The sequence below is a fragment of the Rhipicephalus sanguineus genome, chromosome 8 (genome assembly GCF_013339695.2).
Source record: "Rhipicephalus sanguineus isolate Rsan-2018 chromosome 8, BIME_Rsan_1.4, whole genome shotgun sequence".
Classification (NCBI taxonomy): domain Eukaryota; kingdom Metazoa; phylum Arthropoda; class Arachnida; order Ixodida; family Ixodidae; genus Rhipicephalus; species Rhipicephalus sanguineus.
The window spans coordinates 157,453,329-157,479,480 of record NC_051183.1 but is presented as its reverse complement, the minus strand read 5'-3'; the positions used below and the strand labels follow the sequence as shown (position 1 = coordinate 157,479,480).

Here is a 26,152-nt window from a genome sequence, read left to right as displayed (position 1 = left end):
CCCGACAACCGCCCGCTCTGCTACCACTGCGGAGAGGCCGGCCACACGTACCGCCGCTGCCAGTACCGACAGATGGGACTACGCGGATTCGCCATCAACGCGCCGCGCCCGCAGCCGGGCGAACGGCCGCGCGACATTGACGACTACCTCACCGGAACACAGTGGCAAGAACGACGACCTTCCCGCTCGCCGTCGCCCGGCCGCTACATGTCACCGCACCGCCGACCGTACACTGGCCCAAACCGGGGCCGGTCGCCTAGCCCGTATCCGGAAAACTAAGGGCAGCAACCGATGGAGGTGCGGTTGCTGTACGACGAACTACCGAATATCCTCCGCCGCCGACGACCACGCGACGAGACCTGCAGAACACGACGCGAAGCAGACGAAGCCCTGCCGACGAATCCTCGCGGACCGAAGAAGACCCGACGACGCAACATGGAAGCAGCGGAACATACCGACGCAGCCGTGACCCGACGCCGCGACCCAACCGCAACGCAAGACGACGAACTAGCGACCTCGACGTTATCATCGACGGCCACAACGTCACCGCTCTCGTCGACACTGGGGCCGACTATTCCGTCGTCAGTGGGCCATTCGCCACCAAGCTGAAGAAAGTAAAGACCGCTTGGAGTGGACCCGAAATCCGGACAGCTGGAGGCCATATGATAACGCCGATTGGTGTCTGCACGGCGAGAGTCACCATCAATAACCGGACTTATCCTGCGAGCTTTGTAATCCTACAAAATTGCTCTAGGGATGTGATACTTGGAATGGACTTCCTAAGTGACCACGGCGCCGTCATCGACCTGAGATCTGAGTCGATAACGCTAACCTCAGACAAAGCGCTCCCGCCCCACGCGACGCCAGGGAACCATGCATTGAACGTGATAGAAGAGCAGGTGACCGTTCCACCGCGCTCCAGCATCATTATTTCCGTCGGCACCGAAAAACCTGCGAACCTTGAAGGCGTCATCGAGGGCGATCAGCAACTACTCTTGAACCGTCAAATTTGTGTCGCAAGAGGTATAGCCAAACTGCGTGACGGTAAAGCAAAGGTAGTGCTGACAAATTTCAGCCACGAATATAGGCACCTCAACATTGGTACGACGGTCGCCTACATCGACGAATGTATGGCCGCCAGCAATGCTTTCGCCCTCTTCGATGCTGCCGAACCTGCTTCAACGAATCGAGGTCCCGAACCAGATTTCGACGTCAACCGGAGCCTTCCCAAGGTCAAGCAAGACCAGCTGAAAACCCTGCTCCTGCAATACAAGGACTGTTTCTCGTCGTCATCGCGGGTCCGACAAACGCCCCTTGCTAAGCACCGCATTATAACAGAACAAAATTCTCGACCACTCCGACAGAGCCCCTACAGAGTTTCGACGCGAGAACGTGAGGCCATAAAGAAACAAGTCGACGAAATGCTACGCGACGACATCATCCAGCCTTCAAAGAGTCCGTGGGCGTCACCCGTGGTGTTAGTGAAGAAGAAGGACGGGACACTGCACTTCTGCGTTGATTATCGGCGCCTGAACAAAATCACGAAGAAGGACGTGTACCCCCTCCCACGGATAGACGACACCCTGGATCAACTACACAACGCGACGTACTTTTCGTCGATGGACCTCAAGACCGGCTATTGGCAGATCGAAGTAGACGAAAGAGACCGAGAAAAGACCGCTTTTAGAACACCCGACGGCCTCTTTGAGTTCAAGGTCATGCCTTTCGGTCTTTGCTCGGCACCTGCGACATTCCAGCGCGTCATGGACACCGTGCTGGCTGGCTTGAAGTGACAGACTTGCCTTGTTTACTTGGACGACGTCGTTGTGTATTCCTCGAACTTCGACGAACACCTCCAGCGACTTCAATCCGTACTTCAAGCAATAAAGAACTCCGGGCTCACCCTGAAGCCAGAAAAGTGCCGCTTCGCGTACGAGGAGCTCTTGTTTTTGGGTCACGTGATCAGCAAGACTGGAGTGCTCCCAGACCCGCAGAAAACAGCTGCCATCGCCGCTTTCCCGCTACCCACCGACAAGAAGGCCGTGCGCCGATTTCTCGGCTTGTGCGCCTATTACAGACGCTTTGACAGACTTTTCACGGATCGCCGAGCCACTAACGCAGCTCACGAAGACCGACGTCGAATTCAGGTGGCAAACAGCGCAAGTCGAAGCATTTCATGAACTGAAACGACGCCTGCAGACGCCTCCGATACTTGCGCATTTCGACGAATACGCCGATACAGAGATTCACACCGATGCAAGCAGCATAGGACTCGGCGCCGTCCTTGTGCAGCGGACGGGCGGACTGGAAAGGGTTATCAGTTATGCTAGCCGGTCGCTATCTAAAGCAGAGGTCAACTATTCCACAACAGAAAAGGAGTGCCTCGCCATCATCTGGGCTACGTCAAAGTTTCGCCCTTACCTCTACGGCAGGCCCTTCAAAGTTGTGAGCGACCATCACGCCTTGTGTTGGCTAGCTAACTTGAAGGACCCTTCAGGTCGCCTCGCACGGTGGAGCTTAAGACTTCAAGAATTTGACATTACTGTCGTGTACAAGTCCGGAAGGAAACACTCCGACGCCGACTGCTTGTCTCGTGCCCCCGTCGGCCCGCCACCGCCCGATGACCAGGATGATGAGAGCTTCTTGGGAGCCATAAGTTCCGAAGACTTCGCCGACCGACAGCGAGCCGACCCGGAACTGAAGGGTCTAGTGGATTACCTGGAGGGCAGGACCATCGCTGTCCCAAAAGTATTCAGGCGAGGATTGGCATCATTTTTCTTGAAAAACAACGTCCTCGTAAAGAAGAACTTCTCTCCGGCCCGAGCCAGCTACCTTATCGTTGTACCTTCGAGACTGCGACCAGAAATTCTGCATGCCCTGCACGACGACCCGACGGCTGGACACCTCGGATTTTGCCGAACGCTCGCACGAGTACAGGAAAAGCACTACTGGCGGCGCCTTGCTGCCGACGTCACTCGCTACGTAAGGACGTGCCGAGACTGTCAGCGACGGAAGACACCGCCCACAAGACCAGCAGGCTTCCTTCAGCCGATCGAGCCTCCTCGGCGACCATTCCAGCAGATCGGGATGGACCTCCTGGGGCCGTTCCCAACGTCGACTTGCGGAAATAAATGGATCGTCGTGGCTACCGACTACCTCACCCGCTACGCCGAAACAAAAGCCCTGCCCAAAGGCAGTGCCGCTGAGGTAGCCAAGTTCTTCGTTGAGAGCATCGTCCTTCGACACGGCGCCCCGGAGGTCCTCATCACCGACAGAGGTACGGCGTTTACGGCTGACCTAACTCAGGCGATCCTGGAATACAGCCACACAAGCCACCGCCGCACCACCGCGTACCACCCACAGACCAACGGCCTCACCGAGCGTCTAAATAAGACCATCGCCGACATGCTGGCCATGTACGTCGACGTCGAACACAAGACGTGGGACGCCATCCTTCCGTACGTGACCTTCGCGTACAACACGGCCGTACAGGAAACGACGCAGATGACGCCGTACAAGTTGGTCTACGGACGGAGCCCGGCAACGACGCTCGACGCCATGCTACCAAACGTGACCGACGAGGAAAACATCGACGTGACCACCTACCTACAGCGCGCCGAAGAGGCACGACAGCTCGCCCGCCTACGGATCAAGAACCAGCAGACGACTGACAGCCGCCGCTACAACCTGCGACGACGCCACATGGAATACCAACCCGGTGACCGTGTATGGGTATGGACGCCAATACGCCGACGAGGACTTAGTGAGAAGCTTCTTCGACGATACTTCGGACCGTACAGGGTACTTCGACGCCTCGGCGCACTCGACTATGAGGTTGTCCCTGACGGCATTACGAACTCTCAGCAGCGCCGTGCGCGACCTGAAGTCGTCCATGTCGTGCGCCTTAAGCCGTATTTTGCGCGTTAGCGAGCCTGGGGACTCTATTTTTTCTTTTGTTATTGTGATTTATTTGTGTATGCACTTGTTTTTTTTTTTCTCTTCTATGTTCTTTCACAAGCATCGGGACGATGCTTTTTCAGAGGGGGGCAATGCCACGCCCACTTCTTGTTTTGATGTATTCGAGTTTGACCGGCAGGGACGGTTATCAACGCTCGACGCTGTAGGCGAAGTAGTGTTCTAGAAGCGTCGCGATTGTAGTAGATCGGTTTAAGATTGCGCCCCGCACGCGAATGTTCCAGCGTTGTCTAGAGATTACGCCGCCACCAGCGATATTGCTGGAAAGTTCGATAGCGCCTGTATAAAAGCCGACGCGCTTGACTGCTTGTCAGTTGATCGACGAACGACGCCCTGTTCGCCGCTATCATTGTACAGCGTATATTGCTGTAGTTCCAGTTCTCATTTTCCGGCCACAAGTTCGGCCAAATAAACAGTTTCATCCTGCAAACGCCGACTGCTGTCTTCGTCGACGTCACGACCACGTGACAATATGAATGTGCATATACCCCTTCTATATTTCTATAGCGTCATTCCGTAACGTTTCGCTCAATGTGAAAAATTACGCCAATCACCATCCCGCGCATGCTTCGCATAACAGCGATTCCCACGGTACGTGGGATCTGCCATTTTTTTGCCCATGCTCTCGAAGGAACATGCTAGGAGAATAATTCTTAGTTTTCGTCCGAATAGGCAATCAGGAATCGATGGGTTAGCTATTGCCACGCTACAGAGGAACTTTGAAGCATTGGCGGAAATACTTCTCTTTAGGTTGAATACCCGGTGCTTCTATTCCCGAGAAATGAAAAACGGCCATTGTTAAGCCGTTGTTTAAAGCAGGAAAAAACGATGATATAGAAAATTACAGACCAATTTCTATTTTGCCTATACTCTCCCAGATACTAGAAAAATTCCTTCTTGAATGTATGGCGTCCTTCCTACAAAAACTTTCGGTACTAACACCCCGTCAATTTGGATTCATTGCAAATCGCAGCACTATAACATTATTAAAAGAGTTTAGCGATGAAATATATTCGGCTCTAGACAAGAACCTCTTTTGCTTTGCTTTGTTCGTGGACTTGGCAAAAGCGTTCGAAACTGTCAGCCGTGCTATTTTATTAGAAAAGCTATTTCGTTTGGCTTTCAGAGGACCTTTTTATGATGTGCTCCATAATTATCTGCAAGACAGGTAACAGGTGGTTAAGGGAAATAGAGAAGTAATTACCAACATAAAAAATGTTACAGCTGGTGTGCCACAAGGATTGGTGTTGTCACCGCTGTTATTCAATTTATTTATGAATGACTTTCCCTCGGGAATTTGTAAAGATAATGTGTATCAGTATGCAGATGATACTGTACTATTAACACGTCACATACGTTATAAAGGAGCTATTCATGCTATTCAGAGTGCAACTCATCATAAGGCAATGCTATGGTTTAAAGAAAGCTGCTTAATTTTTAATGAAAAGAAAACCAAACTCAACTGCTTTTTCGAAAGATATGGCAATTTTACTTCATAGCGAACATTGCAATCCATGCAAATGTACCGCAGTGGAAAATATTGAGACATTGAGATTCTTGGGTGTCATTTTTCACAGTGGTATGTCTTGGCAGCATCACATGGCATTTATATGTTCCAAATTGAGAAATATTGCATGTCCGCTTTTTAAAATAAAGAGCTTGGTGCCTCTGCGAGTGAACAAAATGATAGTTCATGCGCCAACATATAGTGTTCTGAGATATGGTATTACAATTTTCCCATTATGTTCAGAACGCTGGAAAACATGTACAGACAGTTTACTTCGTAAGCGGACTCTACAATAGTAGCAAACTGGTCAAGCGTGTGCAAGCGTTTGGAGGCGGAAGCGGCGTTCGTTGTGACAGAGCATTCGCCAAACCGTGTATTGTTGACGCGTAAGGTGGTGCGTCTTGAGGAGGTGCGATGACTGCAACGTGAGCGTAGGTTGGCGTAAGTACCGGGTCATGCCTGGGAACTTCCGTCCCCGTCATGGCAACAAGTTCTTCCCTTACGATGTTGCAGAGGCTGCTGCCAGAAGACATCGTACGGGCCTCGAGAGGGCAAGACATTTTTTTTTAGCTTGTGCTTGAAGTTCCTCTGGTATGTTGGAAAGAATCAACGCGCGTAGCTCCCTGTCCTTTGTTTGCTCAGATGAGATGTGTCAGGCTGCAGACGTAGCAGATGAAGTTCATCAAGGCGCTGACACGTGCCCACGACTTCTGAGACTGTAGTGGGGTTCTGCACTGCAAGGGCATTGATTGCCGCAGCCCCAATGCCATTGAGCAGGTGGCGGGCCCTGTCATTCTCGGTCATTGAGTTCACGCGGCGACAAAGGGCGAGGACACGTCTGTTGGTGCAAACGACGACCTGAAAGGAGCTCAGGGGCTTATTGTAGCGGAAGTTGTAGGGGCACCGGTAGAGCGCGATGACTAAGGGACCGGGCAGCGCAATCCACGACTTGTGAGGCAACGTTCGGGCCGCAAAGGCTCTTCTTTATTGACCCTCGAGGCTGAGCCCCGCTGCTCAGACCCAAGCGGTGATGATGAGTATGTACAGGTGAGGAGATGAAGAGTATGAATAATGCTCACAGCGTGTTATTGTATTTTCTTGTAACAACAGATGTCCTTCACGTAGTAGTGACAACGCTCTGAAATCACAATGTATGAAAATGATGAAACACAATGTTTGAAAATGATTGACAAGATTGTAAAAATGATGCAGCAATTTTTTCCATAATATCATTCTGCAGTCCTCCGAGATCAATCCGAATAATATAACTAAACTGAGCGATTGTTTTATTATTGATTTTTTAATTGATGAACAGTTTTTCTTTTTGATGATTTCAGCAACAAAATTCATTACTTGAACAATTACAGGACAAATACAAATGCAGATGCTTATTCTTCACATTAAGGCCTATCCGTGCTGTAAATATAAGCATGCTAAGGATTTCGAAGTATGAACTTTGAAGTTTATTACCGCGTATATACACAACATGTAAAAAATAGCAAGTATAGCTTGACTGATCCCGCCTCCCCGTACAATACCAGCAGCAACATGACAAGGATCCTCAATAAGTACAAGACGTTCTCAGAAGCAGCAATTGCGACCCGAAGTCAACTGAGTTTCAAAAACGCGGGGGTTTAGAGAATTAAAAAGAAAGCATGGCTGATCCCCTTTCATAGGAATCGGTATAACATGAAAATGAAACGCGTCTTCACAGGCATAGTTGAGCGTTTATTGTGCATTGTTTCGCCACATGGGCGACAGAATGAATGCTACAGCAACAACTTGTAAGGTCACGCGAAGAACGACAAGCAGTTCGAAACTTGCAGCGCACTCTAAAGCAGAAACGACGTACGAAAAGAACATAAACAGGACGAGCGTGAACTAACAACTGTCACAATTGTTACTTCTTTCTGTGTCAGCAGCGCGCTTCTTTCTGAAACGCGGCTGCTACAGTGAACGAGTGACCTTCGTGCTCTTTTTAACGTCAACGGAAACTTCCGCTGAAAGCACAAGACGTACGAACCGCCTCCATCACGAGATAAGCGCGCGCGCACGAGAGACACCCCCTGTAGAGGTGCGCTCTCATCGCAACGCGCGGGGCGACGACCTTTAAAGCGCGCCCTCCAAGCCCGTCGCGCCGTCTCGTTAGTGATAGCAAGAACACGATGAAGCGAACGAGCTCTCAAAACGCCAACGGTAAATGGTGTGCATAAATAGCTCGCCGTTAGTAAACTGGCGAATGTACGCACTATGGCCGAGTGGTTTCGCTCCGCGCGCTGGGGAGCGAGGGGTCGTATCTTCGACTCCCGGCAACGGAACTTTTAAAGACGATAGTCTTTCTTGGGATACTTAAACGGAGAAATTTTGGTCTGTCTTTCTGTTTGTCGGCACGTTCCTCGATTCAGCCACTCGGCCAAAGTTGAACCACTTGCCCAAGGGCCAGCCGTCTTGAACTGGTACGGCTGTTCATACTTGTGAACGTTGTCGATCAAAAAATAAATATCATGCATATCTGAGGCGCAACATCACTAGGTAAGTATTAGGTGGTGTGTTCCTTTATTATAAAATGCATACACACGTAATTTTAAAGACCCTAGTTTCTTAAGCTGCGCTGAAAATGCGACTGCGCTGAAATTTGCCTTCCTCCGTGCCCTCAGCACGAGCTCATTGTTGTGTTTCGGTTTCGGTTCTGTATTGCACTGTACGAATGCCATGGGTTGGTGTTGAAAAACGTTATTTTTGAGAAGGTCAAGAAGGTGAAAAAAATATTAAAAAATGAAAAAGCAGCGTTGTGAGCGGCCTTCAGGCTGCCGGTTGTGGGCGCCGCTCTGGCATTCCTGTTTTACCCAGGCGACGTGTAAATAAAAGAGTGTGTGGAGAGTACTCGTTGAGTGCGGACGTTTCTTCTGCTTCAGCGCTTCGCGCCAAACCGCGTGTTCGGGCTGGCTGGCGTCCCCGCCGGTCGCGTTGGCCACCGCCGGTCTTCGCCTGCTGCGGCGCCGGGACTACCAGCCCGGCACACAGCACTCATGTTTCCGACGTATTGCCAGATGGCGTCCATATCTCACGCAGCGCCTCTTCTATCGTCTTTATACGGCATTTGCCGCGAAGCACGCAGATACGCGGCCAATTTTTTACTTCTCGTTTTTTTTAGGTGCGAAGCAGCTTATGAACGCGGCCTGTACCACCGGCGTGACCAGTGCCCCACGTGCCACTAGATGTATGGAAGAAAGAAGAGAACGAAGTGCTGGCACGAGAGGAGAGCTCGCGCATGGTGTGCAGAAAGGAATGTTTGCCTGACATATGAACGTGCGATAGAGCGCTCGTTTCACTGCGGCGCGTGCTCTAGTATAAATCATGCAAGGTACCCACTACGCCATAAATCATGCAAGGTACCCACTTCGCCATAAATCGTCATTCATGCAAGGTACCCACTACGCCATAAATCATGCAAGGTACCCACTACGCCAGAAATCATCGTCATTCATGCAAGGTACCCACTACGCCATAAATCATGCAAGGTACCCACTTCGCCATAAATCATCGTCATTCATGCAAGGTACCCACTACGCCATAAATCATGCAAGGTACCCACTACGCCAGAAATCATCGTCATTCATGCAAGGTACCCACTACGCCAGAAATCATGCAAGGTAGCCTTAGATGCGAAGCAGCTTATGAACGAGACCTGTCTCGCCGGTGTCGCGTCGACACAGCCAGTGCCCCAGCCGAGCCGGAGTGGCGGGCTCGCGAAGACGAAGCGAAACGGGCGCATTGACATCGCATTTTCAAACTTCAAGCTGCAGCCTTTGCAACAAGAGCCATTAACTTTATACTTTACGGACCACAAGGCCGTTATACTCAAGGGAAACCGTTCCCCTGAGCCTAAAGTCGTATATGACGAGTAACATCAGGGGAACCTCGAATAGAATGACCATGAACAGTGATGGAGAAAATAAAACATTTACAGAAATCTAAGTCAACTCATGGCTGCTTCGCATACTACTCAGTGTTCCCTTTACGGGGAGATGGCGGGATTTTTTTCTTTGTCTTCTGTTAGCGTATATTTTACACCGTCATATCCGCGATGGAAATTCGCCACTGCAGCCGTGGTGGATCCCCGGTATAAAACACTTTTGCGCTAATATATGAAATAAAGTCGAAGTCTGGGTCAGTTGGTACATCACTCTGAGGCAAAAACCAGTCAAAAGACGCCGGACAAGAAAAAGAAGTGTGTGTCACTTCTTTCCCTCGCCGGGCGTCTTTTTGACTGGTTTTTCCCCTCAGAGTGTTAATATACGAGTTCCTCAGAATTCGATAATATCATATTGTCACGTGGTCGTGACGTCGACGAAGGAAGCAGTCGGCGGGTCCAAGATGAAATTTTTATTTGGCCAAACTTGTGGCCGGGAAACGAAAAGTCAAACTACAGCAATACACACGAAAAAAGCGTCGTCCGTCGATAAAACTACTCATGGCTGGCACGCGCCGTCTTTTATACATCACGCATCGAACTTTCCATCCTTATCACTGGTGGTCGTGCAAGCTCTGGAATAATCTACACTATTCGCGTCCTGCGCGCAATCTTAACAAAGTGATCTACTACAACCGCGAAGCTTCTCGAACGCTGCGGCGCGGGCAGCGTCGAGCGTTGCTAAGCCATAGAGTAATATAAAAAAGGTTAAGAGAGGACACTCCCGTAGGCCCCTGCGGCTGATTTGGGTTCGCAGCGCACCAAACGGAAGTGGGGAATCCTAACAGCCGCTTCAGAGATCAGAAATCGCAAAAAAAAAATACAAAATGCAGATCTCAGAGGCCATTATTTAGCTATAGGTAAAATTACACGGCCCCCGAGACCACTTCTGTTCGTGTGATTGTCTCGGAGGTCATATATATATATATATATATATATATATATATATATATATATATATATATATATATATATATATTTTTTTTTTTTTTCTTAACGCCTTACATGCATAAGTAGCTTCGTGTAAGCCACACCGCCAGAGCGGCGAGCACACAATGCCAGTGTTTATGCAGACATGACAATCGGTGGGAGAGGCGAAACATTTTATTTCGTCACATTCTCAGTAAGCACATACAAAAGATGGGTGCACTGCACAATGCAACACAGCTGCCACATGTTGAGAAATTGCACAGTAGGAATAAATAGGCGATATTTAGAAAATTCCCACAATACAATAAAAGTGCAGAAGACAGCATTAGCATCACAGAGGAAAAGGGGATTTCAGAGTGAAAAGGGGACGATTTTTCAAAGTGAAAAGGGGCCACTCGATTTAAGCGAATGAAGAATATGTATGACCATCCAAACACTAACTGGCTGAACGGCAAAATAGTGCGAAAGATACTGACATACTTTGATAGTTAGCTAATGACAACCGCAACTTCAAACTTACATCTTGGAAAGGTGCAAAGGGCTACCTGTCGTCTCGCGGAATCCTGAACCACTTAGTACCACGCTCTCTCCCTATCCTGCCGTTGTTGCACCACGCAGCGCAGCAGTAGCTGCCGTAGTACTTGACTCCGGACGGCATGACCTGGAAAAAGAGAAAAAAGTTTACCGTATTTTCTCTGGCCTTCGCACAAATTGTCTCCGACGCACTTCTCAGCGCCCTTTCGCGAAAAACAGTCCCAAGCAGTTGCCGCAGTGAAAACAAAGCAACTTTCGGTGCATGAACTACTGAGGCAGTATTTAACGAGAATATTACGTCGTAGCCACGGCCAACGAACACTGTTCTCATTTCTCAAGTTCTCTCTAATTCGGCTCTTAACATAGGCGTCAAGCGAACTGCGAATACCACAAATAACGATTCTAAGCATAACTGCACTCTTTCACACATTTGCACACCCATGCAGTGAATTAGAACTGCGTGTAACGGCATTGTATGCACAAAGAAAACCTTACGACGCAAGCGGCGACTCATTTTTGGCGCCAAGAAACGATTTCTTCGCTAACGTGCTGCGCAGCATTTCAAGTTGCTATTTCTTAATGCAAAGCAATTCACGAGCATCATACGCGAAGCGTGAAGCACAAAGAAGCTTTCGGCGCTAAAACACAAAGTGCGTCAAATGTCAACTTAAAGCTGTAGCGACAAATACATTGCAAAGTAATGAAGGGAAAAAAGAACCTAATGAAGGCGTTCTTACCAAGCAGCCGCCAAGCAGAGTGACTTCACGGCAGACGATCCCAGCGAATTCCACGGAGTAGAGCCAATTTTGTATGCGTCGCCGCTCATGCCGCGTCGTCTTGCCATGCCGGCAATCCTGACCATATATGGTCATGACAGCTACCAATCGATGATTTCGAACTGTCCAATCGTAGACGACAAAGACGGATTTAGAGCCACACTGCGAGCCAGCGGAAGCCACTGCCGCAGCCACATAGTCCGACAAAGACAAGTAGATGTATCATGAACCAGAAAAGGTACTGCAGTAGATAACTAGTACGCGCGTTATCTTGGAAACAGGGAGTGACGTGCTGCCGTCTAACGGCTGGCGAGAAGCTTGTAGCTCCGCCGCTTATAGGCTCGTGTGTCCACTCTCGTCATTTTCTGTTACTCTATGGCTAACGTCTTTGAGGGTCAAACCCGAATACATCAAAATAAAACAAGAAGCGGTTGTGGCAATATGAGCTCTTTCTTCTTTACTTCTATTTGTGCTTCGAAGAAAGATATATGTGATATTGAGCTTGCGTCGCTTTTAGCATCGTCGCGAATATACGAAAACGCACTTTTGTAAAATGGCTGTCGTCACCTGGCGACGCTTGCCGATTTTTCCTTTGTTCAAAAAATTTTTGATTTGAATACAACTTGTGATTTCGCGTAGTTCGGTCATACGGGCATGATATATAAAATTATCAATAAAATCGGATGCATCAAATATACGACGTTTGTGATCTCTCTTGGAACCGACCTGTGTGCACTGTTGCAGATTTGACCTTGCCAGCCGACGCCCGGGTCATTGTCGACCGAAAGGCGCTAACAACCGATGCTCTTGCTTTGTTCGAACCTGATCCAAAGGAGGAGACATCGTTCAGTCAGAGGAAAGCAGAAACGTGCGAGCGCGCACTCCGCCGTGTCCCATCGTTCTTCCTTGGACTCTTTCCATGCATAGCGTGGATCAAAAGCTACAACGTGAGGACGTTCCTCGTTCCCGACGTCCTCGCAGGGCTTTCGGTAGCTGTGCTTCACGTGCCACAAGGTGAGAGAGTAAAGGTATACCTTGTCTCTTTGCTACTTACGTTTATTGAAAGCCCCGTTTCTATTATAGCAGCAATTGCTCAGAAGGTGTCAAGAAAGGAGTAATAGCTACGTGATTCCGCGTCAGCGCATTTCCTGAGGTGCATTAATTCAGGCGGCAAATACTCTATTATTTTGTTCTCGGTTGATACGCTTGATGAATCTTAGTCAAAATCATTTATCACACATGCTGCGCGTAGAAAAAAGCTACTTATTACAACGTCATCGCATTAACCTTTTGTTCGCTAGTGGAGCACATGCTCTTCCTTCTGCAGAAAACAGTTTCTACAGCACCACGTGTTGCAATTTGCGCAACGCGCTGTTGCTGCTATCTTACCTAAGTCCTTTGTAAGGTCGAGAAAAATTGTTTCACCTCGCCATGAAAAGGTGGCGGTAGTGCCAGACTGACGTTCAAACTTGTTCCATTTTTTACGAGAGCTTCTGAATTTTCCTTTCGTTCAGAAAAAAAATTTGGCACTCAAAGTGCCAGGTAAATTTCCCTTTTTTTTCTGGTTTCCTAGAGAAGTGCTCTTAGCTCCCAGTCATCATGTGTTTTTGTAAACTTGTGCAGTAACTAGGCCGATAAATGCATCGAAACACTATCCTCGGCGAAACTGACAGGTTCTTGGCTAAACCTAATTGTGGATAATGGTGCATTAGAATATTTTTCTTGATATCATATACATCTTGAAAAGTGGGCAGATATTCAAGGACAGCATCAGTATTCGACTATTTCGACCGCGAAAGAAAGGACTAAGAAATCGGCAAAAAATGGTCGACGCATGCGGTGACGTGAGCTTTACAGGAACAGACCACAGCCCTGCGAAGGCTGATAATGGGCAAAGCTGCAGGCAGTGTTGTACTGCTGGAAATCAGGTACCTAAAATTTTCCGCTGCGCAAGTTGAGAAGCGCTACACTCACCACTTGTTTTGGCCGTTTCATCCCACATACCCGGTGATGTGATCGCACGATGGTGCCTTCGTTAGTCAGAGGGACAATGTTTTCCCACTTTTGAAAACACTCTCAAGTGTCAGCGGGACGTAAGGTCTCCCACTTTTTTTCGGTAATTACTGGATTGATTTTGATGAAATTTGTTTGATGCCGTTTCTTTGTGCTTCACAAGTATACGCAACAGCCGGGTTATATATTATCGTGTCAAAATATAGGCGAACCTATACAGAGGGCTAGAAAAATAGATAACCGTACGCTTTCACGTGACATTATATGTCTCCTGATTGTAACTGCTGATAATTTTCCGTGGCTTACTGTTTCATTGTTTTTTTTTTTTGGGGGGGGGGGGGGTGGATGGTGCGGTGGTAGCTTATAGGAACGTAAAAGAACACTGTTGGGCGAGTTGTTAATGCAATGTGCGAAAACTGCGCGAAAAAACGTAGACAACGGAAGAGACTGACGACACAAGCGCATTTGTCGCTTGTGTCGCTTTGTCGATTAGGCGCTTGTGTCGTCCGCCTCTTCCTTTGTCTACGTGTTTGGCGCAGTTTTCACATAATATAGAAACGTGTACAGTTTTTAAATAACCACATTCTGTTCTTTCAAACAACGTTATCTCTAAACAACGGAGGACGACAAATTCATAGAAATGTGTCAGAATATTAGCCTGCTGTGGCGATCACAGCAACAAAATTATTTGGCTGGTTTCAGTTGACTAAAACGCGTTCTTGGGCTAGTTGGTGCATGGTCTGACAAAAATTTGGAGGCCGATTATTGCAACATGAAGCCTCCCTTAACAATGTATCTGGATTACACTTGCCTTCGCACTGCAAGTCCTGCGCATGCGCGCCCCGGTTTTTCGAAACCAGGTGGCCAGAGAATTCTTGGAGGCTTTTCGCATAAATAAGGGTGCCCAATGTGTTAGTGTGCCACCTTTGAATTTATATCGCAACGAATTGCACTTTTTAGACAGGTCTTGATAACTCAAGTTAGGTTGTCATTCTGTTACGGTGATTGTCAATGTGAATTGCGCATGCGCATGAAGCTACTTGGAATGCAATGTTCTTTCCAATAAAACAGTTGTTAGTTTGGCACCAGTCCTGTCATTTCTTGTCCTCGTTCCTTTGTACATCCAAATTTTTATCAGATCTGGTTTCATTTGACAAGCGGTCATTTCAGTGCAATTAAAGATAATGCATAGACGTAGAAGCTGTTTTTTCTAATACGGAAGATTGGTATTGTCGCGGAAGATAAATGTTGGCCAAAAGGCATGACGTTTTCGCAGAATATTGCATTCCTAAGCACTACTATGACAATGAATGAATATCAGCATGGAATTATTGATATATTTCATTGCAGGTCTTGTGTGTGCCATCATAGCCGGAGTAGATCCAGTTCTGGGCCTGTACAGTTCACTTTACCCTGGCTTGATCTACGCTATTATGGGCACTTCACCTTATGTATCTATAGGTAAGTGCATTAACTAATCCTATAGATAACACGAAGAAGCATGGTTCCGTAAGTACGTTTGCTCCGTTATCTTATTTTCATCGTCTGAGGGTCCACAATTCATTGCAGCGAGTAGGAAGCGTTTGTGAATTAGGCTATTCATAAAGGTATACTTTTTTAGCGTGCTCCTTATCGCCGGAAATTGCAGTTTAGTAAGCTTCTAGCTCTAGTGCGTACACGTAATGGCAGTAACGGCCGGTCACTCTGTTTCCAAATCAGCTGAAATCATAAGGCTATATCAGCTTCTATAAATCAAACACGACAATCTACATCACTGTTAGGGAAGGTTCCCAATTATTCCCAGCATACTAGTAGAATGCAAGTACGTGGCGCTTCAACGCGGAAGCAGGAAACCGTTCTATGTGAGACAAAAATAGCGATTCAGTACTAATAGATGTAATACTTTAGTGACGTGAACAGTGCGTGAAACACACAAGGACGATTAACCGACGAGGACTAGCGCTGTCGTCCTTGTGTCTTCCATATTGCTAGCGAACACGCACAAAGGACGACATAGAAAGAGACAGGACAACCGCTAGACTTCAACTGATTTTTCAATCGACATGAAGGACACAATACATTTTGCGCACATGCAGGTGCCACGTCACAGACAAAGTTTATCCCCCAAAAGAAAAAGTAAAGAAATTCTCCGCCGCCTATCGATACCGAGAGTTTGCACGTGGTCTCTTCTTACACAGATAGTCCAGTTCTCTTTTCGACAACGCGATGGACGGAGTTGTCGAAAAGAGAACTGGACTATCTGTGTAAGAAGAAACCACGTGCGAACTGGCGGTATCAATAGGCGGCGGAGAATTTCTTTTATTTTTCTTTTGGGGGATAAACTTTGTGACGTGGCACCTGCGTGTGCGCAAAGAAATGTATTGTGCCCTTCATGTCGATTAAAAAATCAGTTGAAATCTAGCGGTTGTCCTGTCTCTTTCTATGTCGTCCTTTGTGCGTGTTCGCTAGCAATATGGAAGCATACAATCAATACCAACTAGCCCAGCTTAATGCATTAACGAGTCCTTGTGTCCTTGTGTGTATCACGCGCTGTTAACGCCACTATGGAATACCAACTAGGCCGGTCACACACCTTCTTCAGATGTAACACGCTGGCGTTGCAAGAACCAGTAAAATGAAGCCCGTAATCCAACGTACTTGTGAGAAAAAGGAAGGAACGGGAAATCTGGGAGGTTAACGAAGCACGTTTATTATAGTCAACAAAAAGACGAATAGGAAAGATTAGAAGACAGTTAGTGTGAGCACACAGAACATGAACACGCGCTTGTAGTTCACAAGTGTTTGCGAAGTACAGTCGACTTGCGACTGCACAAGAGGACTTCTGTGGGATTGTACATGTACGAATGCGTAGATCAAGTACAAAAAATTATGCGGAAACGGCCTTCCATCAAGGTGGCGTGGTCTACCTTTTAGAGAACAACGTTAATTTTGAAGCATGCGCAGTGGCACCGAAGATGTCGTCTTCTCACAGCCGCAAGAGTGGCATGCTGCACTGCTGAACATTCCTATCAAGAAAGAATAAGCATTCGTATATGTCACGTTCAATCACGCGGAACACAGCAGTGGAAAGATCCGAGTTACAAACTATGTCAAATTTCAGGGTTCAAAGATCTTCAGCGGGAGTTGTAGAAGCCCGGGCCCGCGTTCACAAAAGCATCTCACGCCAAAAATTTTTGTTGGAAAATGTTTCCGGCAATTCCGATGTGGGACATATCATTACTGAAGCCGGCTGACCCATGGGAGGACTCATTTACGAAAGAGAAGTTTTTTTAATTCGGCCCCCGGTGTATTTATATGCAAAATTGTGAAGCGGAGAGCAAGTGACTGAAGTTACCGCACAATATTCGCTCTACAGGGTGATCTCGGTAACTGTAGCTCTTGTTGGTGACCATAGCGTGCAGCTTCGTCGGTGCTGTCGTCGCCGATAATTTTCCATTGGCTCGGCAACCACTGGAATATCATCTCCTCAGCGTACTCGAGCACTTCGTTGTACTATTGTGCCTTATTTCGTGCACTAGCTGCTCGTGTAACCCCTGATGTAAAGGAAACTGTCGCTGTTTTAAAGCTGAGTTTGCGTTGGAGCTGATTGCCCAGCTATTAGTTTCCTGCTACTGTACGTATCTTATTGCATCTTGCAGCGCAGGGAGTCCTGCTGCTGTTGACGTCGCAACGTTCGAAAACTTAACACTTTCGTGACCGCGGAAAAATTGCTGGTTTTTGGCTAGTCCAGGAAATATTTTTTCTCTGCCACAAAATATACTTGATGCTAAAGTGTAGGGTACCAAACGATAGAGGAAAAATTGGTGTTTCCAACAGCATTAATTCCAAACAACGGATTTATTTCGAATATAATAAAAAAATTATCAAACAAAGAAAAAAGCATCAAAAAGAAAGAAATATTCACAAAAACATCAGTGCTACTCTGCAAAGGTTAAACGTTTAAAAAAATCAAAATATACGTTTTGAACGCAAGGCCCTCGTAGATTAATGGTGGAAATATAGGCTCTGTAAGTACAAAGATTATTGACATTGTAGAGAAGCATTGGAACACTGTAATGGGCCGTCCTCTCGAGCACCTTCTAGTGGGTCGCCCTCTTTGCCTCTTCTCGGGGAGCACGCCCCTCGTGCTCGTGCTCGAGAGAGTCTGCGAGGTTGCGCTCCGTCGTGACTGTCGTCGCTGTTCATCGTCGCCGTCAATCGCGCCGTCAATAAACACCTTTACAAAGTGGTGGAGAGTGCTGTACCGTCACCACAACTTCGGTCTCCATTCGATGCCCCTGGAGCTACGATCCCGTACCGTACCATCTACCATGCCGCAAGGCGCCGCTCAGCAAACGCCGCCTCCTGCCCCGACCGCTTGTCCCGGTGTCCCTCGCATCCGCGACCCTCCTATCTTCACCGGCGCGGATGGCACCGACGTGGAGGACTGGCTCGCGATTTACGAACGGGTGAGTGTTCCGAATAAATGGGACGAAGCAGGCAAGCTCAGCAACTTGGTTTTCTACCTCGCGGGTGTGGCAGGCATGTGGTACAACCATGCATCCGATTTCCCGACGTGGTCCGGTTTCAAGACCGCCATCATCGACGTGTTTGGCCGCCCTGCCGTTCGGAAGCTCCAAGCCGAACAGCGTTTACGTGAACGAGCTCAGCAGGCAGGTGAGTCGTTCACGAGCTACATTGAAGACATCCTTGGCCTGTGCAAGAAAGCCGACGCGAGCATGTCGGAGTCTGACCGAATCAGGAATATTATGAAGGGTATCGACGACGATGCCTTCACGATGCTGCTGGCCAAAAACCCTCGCACAGTGGCAGAGGTCATTACGCTGTGCCAAAGCTACGAGGAGCTGCGCCGGCAGCGCTTGATGACCCGTCGACCGCCATCACGCGATGCTGATCTCGCGGGCTTGTCCGCCATTGCTGACCACTCCACCTTGCTCGCCGAAATCAAGTCGTTCGTGCGTGAGGAAATTGCCCGCAAGGTCTCTCTACTGGCTTTCGCTCCACCGCAGCATGTTGACCAGCCGCCAACTACACTTCTGCCTCCCCTCCGCCGGGCGATTCAGCAAGAAATCGCGGAGGTCATTCCTGAATACCACCAGCCGCCTCCAGTGCCTGCGCCACTAAGCTACGCGCAAGCTGTAGCCAGGCCGCCCCCAGCGATTCCTGCGACTGGCCCGCGAAGTTACGCCGAAGCCGTCGTCAGACCCCAGGCCTTCGACGCGGCTGTGCCTCCTACATACGTCGACGTAGTCCCCAGGCCCCGACTGCTGCCCACAATGCACCCATATCAGCAGCCGCCTCGTCCATCCCGTTCTGCGACATGGATGGGACCCGCGAACCGCTGGCGCACTTCCGACAACCGCCCCATCTGTTTTGCGTGCGGTTGCGCCGGTCACGTCGCACGCTACTGCAATCGCGTACAGCCGCCTCGGGTCGCGTCAACGCTCACCAGCCCATCAAGCCACCCTTATTATGACCAAGCGCCGCCTATGTCACCGACGTCCCGCCCTGCACCATCTACCCGCCGTTCACCGTCTCCACGACGTCGCTCACTGTCGCCGATGCGGCCACTTCCGGTCTCACGCGACCAGGAAAACTGGTCGTCGCAGTCCACGAGGCAAGGGCTGCGACGCTATCGAACTGCGAAAGCCCTCAGCGAATCCCCTCGAACGTGATAGACGTGTTTGTGGACGGTGTTGGCGCATCTGCCCTTATCGACACTGGAGCCGCCGTATCCGTTATGGACGCCAAATTTAGCCGATTACTGCGAAAAGTGACGACGCCGCTTTCTGGGCTCTCCCTCCGTACAGCCAACGCCCAAAGTATTAACCCTACAGTGGTGTGCACAGCCCGCGTCATTATTCAAGATGCTCTGTACGGCGTCGAATTGATCATAATTCCTGCCTGCTCTCACGACGTCATCCTAGGATGGGATTTTCTCTCCCGCCACGACGCCGTCATTCATTGCGCACCAGCCGAAATAGAGCTCTCACCATTCGCTGATTTGACGCCGGCAGACGGTCCGTCAGCTGCGCGCAAGGTCCTTGTCAAAGACGACACCAAGGTGCCTGCAAACTCGTCAACGGCGGTGTCAGTGTACTGTGCCAGTCTCTCCGACGCCGTTGCACTTCTCTCACCATCTGACCGTGTTTGCACGAGAAAAGGCTTGCTGGTGCCTTTCGCGACCGTGCAAGTCACTCAGGGCAGCACGTCAATTTTTGTTATCAACCCATCTCAGTACAGTGTTATGTTGCTGCGAGGGGAATGTCTCGGCAGCCTGGAACCCCTCGAAGACGCACAAGTCATGGACGAACCAGAAGAAATGCACTGCCACAGTTCCAGTACGCTCGGCGCTGTTTCGACGTCTGGTTCACCACCCGCTGATGTATTTGGTTCCTCCATTGCTGACGACCTTACGCCGGTCCAGCGTTCCCAGTATAGCACTCTGAAACGCGGTTCCGAAAACACAGCGCGGTTTATTAATGTATCTCCGCCATTGTTCCAACTACTTCTTCTTCCTCCTCAGCAGACTACCCACTACTAGTTTATGTCCCAACTGCGTCGTGCCAGAAGAAGAAGAAAAGTATGCCACAGATAGGCCCCCCCTGCAGACAAGGGGCCGTGGGCACTTGAAGAAAAAAAAAATGATCAGACGGAGCTTGTCAGAATGGGTGCCGGCTTGATCCTTTCAATGCTGACTGTGTCTTCATACCCATTACGCAGGATTGTAAAATGATGTTCAGAACGCTTGATGACTGGGAAAGGACCGTCATAGCGAGGCTGAAGAACACGGCGAGACGCATCGACACGAACAAAAACGTGTGAAGATGTCTGTAGGTTTGCCGGCAGAAAAACGTCGTTCTTAGTTTGAGCTGAAGTTGGTGATGGGCGCAAGTTTTGCATGAAGACCCGCAGACGCTGGACGAAAGAAGATGGATCCGAAACACTCTGCGTAGTAACGGGGCTGACGAGGTCACCAGGCAAACGGAGTGTGCAGCCATAAACCATCTCGGCTACAGAGCAGGCAAGTTCTGGCCGAAGTGTTGAACGCAGGCCGAGAAGCACGATGGGGAGGTGTGATACCCAATCTTCGGCGTGAGGCTGCGAGGCGAGTGCTGCTTTTAGATGACGGTGGAGTCTCTCCACTAAGCCATTTGATGCTGGATGATACGCAGTTGTGCGAATACGCGCACAACCCAGTAGAGATGTAACAGAGGTGAAAAGCGCTGACTCAAACTGTCTGCCTCGATCGGTAGTCACCGTTGATGGTACACCGAAACGGCTAATCCAGGTAGCAAGAAAGGTACGAGCAACTGTTTCTGCCGTGATGTCAGGCATTGGAGCTGCTTCAGGCCACCTAGTGTACCTGTCAATACACGTAAGCAAATACGTATTTCCCCGACATGGAGGTAAAGGCCCGACAATGTCCAAATGAATGGTGTCGAAACGTGCATCAGGGAGAGGGAATTTTCCCCATGGAGGCTTGGTGTGCCGTTGTACCTTGATACGCTGACACGCTGTGCAAGTGCGAACCCAGTCACGAATGTTAGCGCGTATGCGCGGCCAGACATAGCGTTCAGTGACCAGGTGTTGCGTAGCTCTTACGCCTGGATGGCAGATGGAGTGGAGGGTGTCAAAAACAGCACGACGCCGCTGTGAAGGAACATAGATACGAGTGCAGTTGTGTGAAACATCGCACCAGAGCGTAACGTCGTCGTCGGGAAAGTTGACTTGTTCCAGTCGGAGGGAAGTAGAGTATCGGAGTCGTGGAAGCTCATCGTCTAATACCTGTGCCTCCGCGAGCGAAGACAATGAAAGGTCGGTGGTGCCTGTCGTGGCATTGATGGTAATACGACTGAGAGCGTCCGCTGCACTGTTAAAGCTGCCTTTTACATAACGTATGTCTGTGGTGAATTCGGCAATGAAAGCAAGGTGCCGAAGTTCTCTAGGAGTGTGCGTGGCACTGCAGGAACGTAAAGCCGAGACAAGTGGCTTGTGGTCAGTAAGAATGGCAAATTGTCGCCCTTCAAGGAAGTACCTGAAATGCTTCACCGCAAGGTAGGCCGCGAGGAGCTCCCGTCCGAAAGTACTGTATCGGCGCTCAGTGTCGCGTAACTTGCGGGAGAAGAAGGAAATTGGAGCCCATGCACCATTGATCCATTGATGAAGAGCGGCTCCAACTGCTTCTGAAGAAGCGTCCACCATGAGGCTAGTGGGAGCAGTTGGTGAAGGGTGATGGAGGAGGGTGGCCTGGGCGAGTTTGGTCTTAACGGCGGCAAAAGATTGATCCGCGACCGTGTCCCAGGGAAGTGCGGCTGACTCGGCTTGCGAAGTCGAGAGTAGTGCTTCCAGAGGCTGCAGCAGTGTAGAGCATGTAGGGATGAAGCGGCGATAAAAATTGACGAGTCCGAGAAGACGTCGCAGACTACGTATGGACGTGGGAGGCGGGTACTCGAGGATAGCTTGAACCTTGTCAGGTAGAGGAGTGATGCCATCTTTAGTGATCTGATGTCCGAGGAATGCTATCTCCGAGACTCCAAACTGACACTTTTCTACATTGATGACAAGGTCGTAATCACGCAGTCGAGTGAAAAGCTCACGTAGATGTGCCTTGTGCGTTTCAGCGTCCTTGCTGGCAACGAGAAGATCGTCGATATAGGCGAAACAAAACGGCAAGCCTCTTGTGACTTCGTCTATAAAACGCTGAAATGTCTGAGCTGCGTTTCTCAAACCGAAGGGCATTCGTAAATACTCACAGAGTCCAAATGGGGTAATTATTGCAGTTTTGGGAATGTCAGAAGGCTCAACGGGGATCTGGTGATAAGCTTTCACGAGATCAATCTTCGAGTATACTGTTGTGCTGGTTAAAAAGGCAGTACAGTCCTGAATATTGGGTAACGGGTATCGATCTGGAACGGTGACTGCATTGAGAGCCCGATAATCACCACAGGGCCGCCAGTCATTGTTCTTCTTGGGAACCATGTGTAGCGCCGACGACCACGAGCTTGATGACGGACGAATGATCTGCAGCTGTAACATATGCTCAAACTCGTTGCGAGCAATGCGAAGTTTATCAGGGCCAAGTCGGCGAGGGCGGCAGTGAACCGGTGGGCCTGTGGTTACGATGCAGTGGGTCACAGTGTGCTTGGGGGTCTTATCCATTGGAGACTGCGTTGTAATCTCCGGAAACTCGTTGAGCAGAGCTGTATATGGTGACGTAGGCGGTTTCACGAAAGTGGGGTTTAGGGCCGTAGCGCGTGACAGAAAACCATTGACCGATAAGCCGGTATAGCTATCCACCAGGCGACAGCGGTTCATATCCACGAGCAGATGAAAATGCCTTAAGAAATCGGCGCCTAAGATTGCGTAGCGTACGTCTGCTATCCAAAATAACCACTGCAGTTTCCTTTTGAGACCGAGATCAAGGGTCAGAGACTTCTGTCCGTAAGTTGCGATGACCGAAGAATTGATCGCTTGTAAAGGAGTTGACTTCTCGCGGAGACGCCGGTCAGTTTTGGACGCTGGAATTATGCTGACTTCTGCTCCAGTGTCCACCAGCAAGCGAAGACCTGTGGTTCTGTCGGTGATGTGGAAGAGGCGGCTTGATGCTTGGCCTTGATCGCCCGCCGCTGTTATTGACGATCGGCCGGAGCGTTTCCCATGCGCCATGAGCAGGGTGGCACACATCTGCGAGCCGCGGCACGAAAACGCCGGTGATAGTAGCATGTGTTCCGCGGTGAAAAGCGGTGCTCGGGCTGGTGGCGGGGCCGTTGCGGAGCAGGCGACGTGAGAGATGGTCGGTGTGGACGAGGCTGGTCATTTAAGTTGCGAATGCTCAGCAATTGCAGACGCAAGTTGGCGACTTCAGCTGCGAGATCTTTTACCGTTTCTCGAAGGGAATCTGCTTCGGAAATCGGAGAGGTGTGGGCAGCGTTTATGACTGCCGGAGCAACGTCCATCATGTCATCGGCCATTTCTGCCAGCTCCGACAGCGTCTTATCCTGAGCTGGGACAAGAGCCATTCGCACGGTAGGTGGAAGACGCTGTAGAAACAACTCACGTAGTATGGATGTTTCCAAGCCGTCCGGCTGGTCCCCAAGCAGATGCTGCAGGTGACGTAGAAACTGTGTAGGACGGCGGTCCCCGAGCTCTTCGTTGCACAGAAGTTGCTGAATGCGCCGATGCTTAGGCGGAACGAGTCGGTGAAGAAGAGCCTGTTTGACTGTCGTATATGGAGTGTCACCAGGCGGGCCCACGAGGATGTCGCGTATTTCGGCCATTGCCTGTGGCGGCAACGCTTCAACGAGGATTTCATGCTTGCGAACTTCTGACGTGATGCGATGAATGCGGAACTTGTTCTCGACTTGAATGAACCATAAGGAGGGATCGGCAAGCCACAGCTGTGGTAGCGTTATGGTAGTAGTACCTCCAACAACACCCGAAGAGGGTACATGGCCAGGTGCAGTCGCAGCGGTACCAGGGCTGAGGCCGTCGAGATGCTCACGCTGCTCCATGGAAGGTCGCGTTCGTAGTCCGGGTCACCAATAAATATAGCACTCTGAAACGCGGTTCCGAAAACACAGCGCGGTTTATTAATGTATCTCCGCCATTGTTCCAACTACTTCTTCTTCCTCCTCAGCAGACTACCCACTACTAGTTTATGTCCCAACTGCGTCGTGCCAGAAGAAGAAGAAAAGTATGCCACACCAGCTTCTGGGCCTGTTGGAAGAATTTCGCTCTTCTTTCGATGTCGCTCAAACTTCTGTCGGCCGCACGTCCGCCGTTACGCATCGCATCGACACTGGCGCCCAGCCGCCACTGCGGCAACGTCCATATCGCGTATCTCCCACAGAACGCCGTGTAATCAACGAGCAAGTTGACGACATGCTTCGACGCGACGTTATTCGACCTTCTAACAGCCCCTGGGCGTCTCCTGTCGTTCTTGTTGCGAAGAAGGACGGTTCCGTGCGGTTCTGTGTGGCTACCGACGACTCAACAAGATCACTCGTAAGGACGTGTATCTACTACCGCGAATAGACGACGCGATTGACAGCCTGCAAGGAGCCGAATTCTTTTCATCTCTCGATTTGCGCTCAGGGTACTGGCAAGTACCTATGGCTGATGACGCTCGACCGAAGACCGCCTTTGTCACGCCGGACGGCTTGTACGAATTCAACGTCATGCCATTTGGGCTGTGTAATGCGCCCGCGACCTTTGAGCGCGTGATGGATACCGTTCTGCGCAACCTGAAATGGCACACATGTTTGTGCTACCTCGACGACGTCGTTGTTTTCGCTCCGGACTTCTCCACGCATCTTCAACGCCTGCGGCATGTTTTGACGCGTTTGAGCGACGCCGGTCTACAACTGAATCTAAAAAAGTGCCGATTTGCAGCACGGCAGCTGACCATACTCGGTTACGTCGTGTCCAAGGACGGCATTCTCCCTGATCCAGCCAAGCTTCGGGCCGTGACCGAGTTCCCCAAACCTACGTCCGTCAAAGAACTGCGCAGTTTCGTAGGACTGTGTTCCTACTTTCGGCGCTTCATTCGAAATTTTGCGACTATCATATCACCGCTGACGAAGCTCCTCGGAAGTAACGGGCCCCTCAATTCGTGGTCGTCAGAGTGCGACGACGCTTTCGCGAAGCTCCGTCGTTTGTTGACGTCGCCTCCCATACTACGCCACTACGACCCTACGGCTCCTACAGAGGTACACACAGACGCCAGCGGTGTTGGCCTTGGCGCTGTCCTTGCGCAGCGCAAACCAGGGTTCCCTGAATATGTCGTGGCATATGCAAGTCGTACGCTCACCAAAGCCGAGACCAATTACACCGTCACCGAAAAGGAATGCCTGGCGATCATCTGGGCCCTTACGAAGTTCCGACCTTATTTGTATGGTCGCCCATTTGATGTCATCACCGACCACCATGCACTCTGCTGGTTGTCATCATTGAAGGATCCATCAGGCCGCCTCGCCCGCTGGGCACTTCGCCTGCAGGACTACGATATCCGCGTGCTGTACCGCAACGGACGCCAGCATGCTGACGCCGACGCACTCTCGCGCTCCCCCTTGCTGACGACAATACCCACAGCTCAATGTCTCACAATGCCGTTTCTTCCATCGACATTCACACTATTGCTACCGAACAGCGGAAGGATGAATGGATCGCTTCACTGATAGACTTGCTCACTGATCCATCGGCAACACCATCCACTCGCGCGTTGCGTCGTCAAGCCCACCATTTCGCCATTCGCGACGACCTCCTTCACCGACGCAATTAGAACGCCGACGGCCGCCAGTGGCTACTAGTAATACCCCGCAGTCTGCGTTCTGACATATGCGAATTGTTCCACGCTGATCCGCAGTGTGCGCACTCTGGTGTATCGAAAACATACCACCGCATTCGCCAACGGTACTTTTG

General features: G+C 49.9%; 1 protein-coding gene across 1 annotated transcript in view; it reads left to right on the top strand.

Moving 5' to 3' along the window:
• LOC119403632 (solute carrier family 26 member 6) overlaps positions 1-26,152 on the top strand; it is a 133,146-nt gene that overhangs the window by 14,603 nt on the left and 92,391 nt on the right. The window contains exons 2-3 of the mRNA XM_049418378.1: positions 12,440-12,709; positions 15,059-15,169. Coding sequence (XP_049274335.1) covers positions 12,440-12,709; positions 15,059-15,169 — 381 coding nt within the window. The remainder of the gene's footprint in view (positions 1-12,439; positions 12,710-15,058; positions 15,170-26,152) is intronic.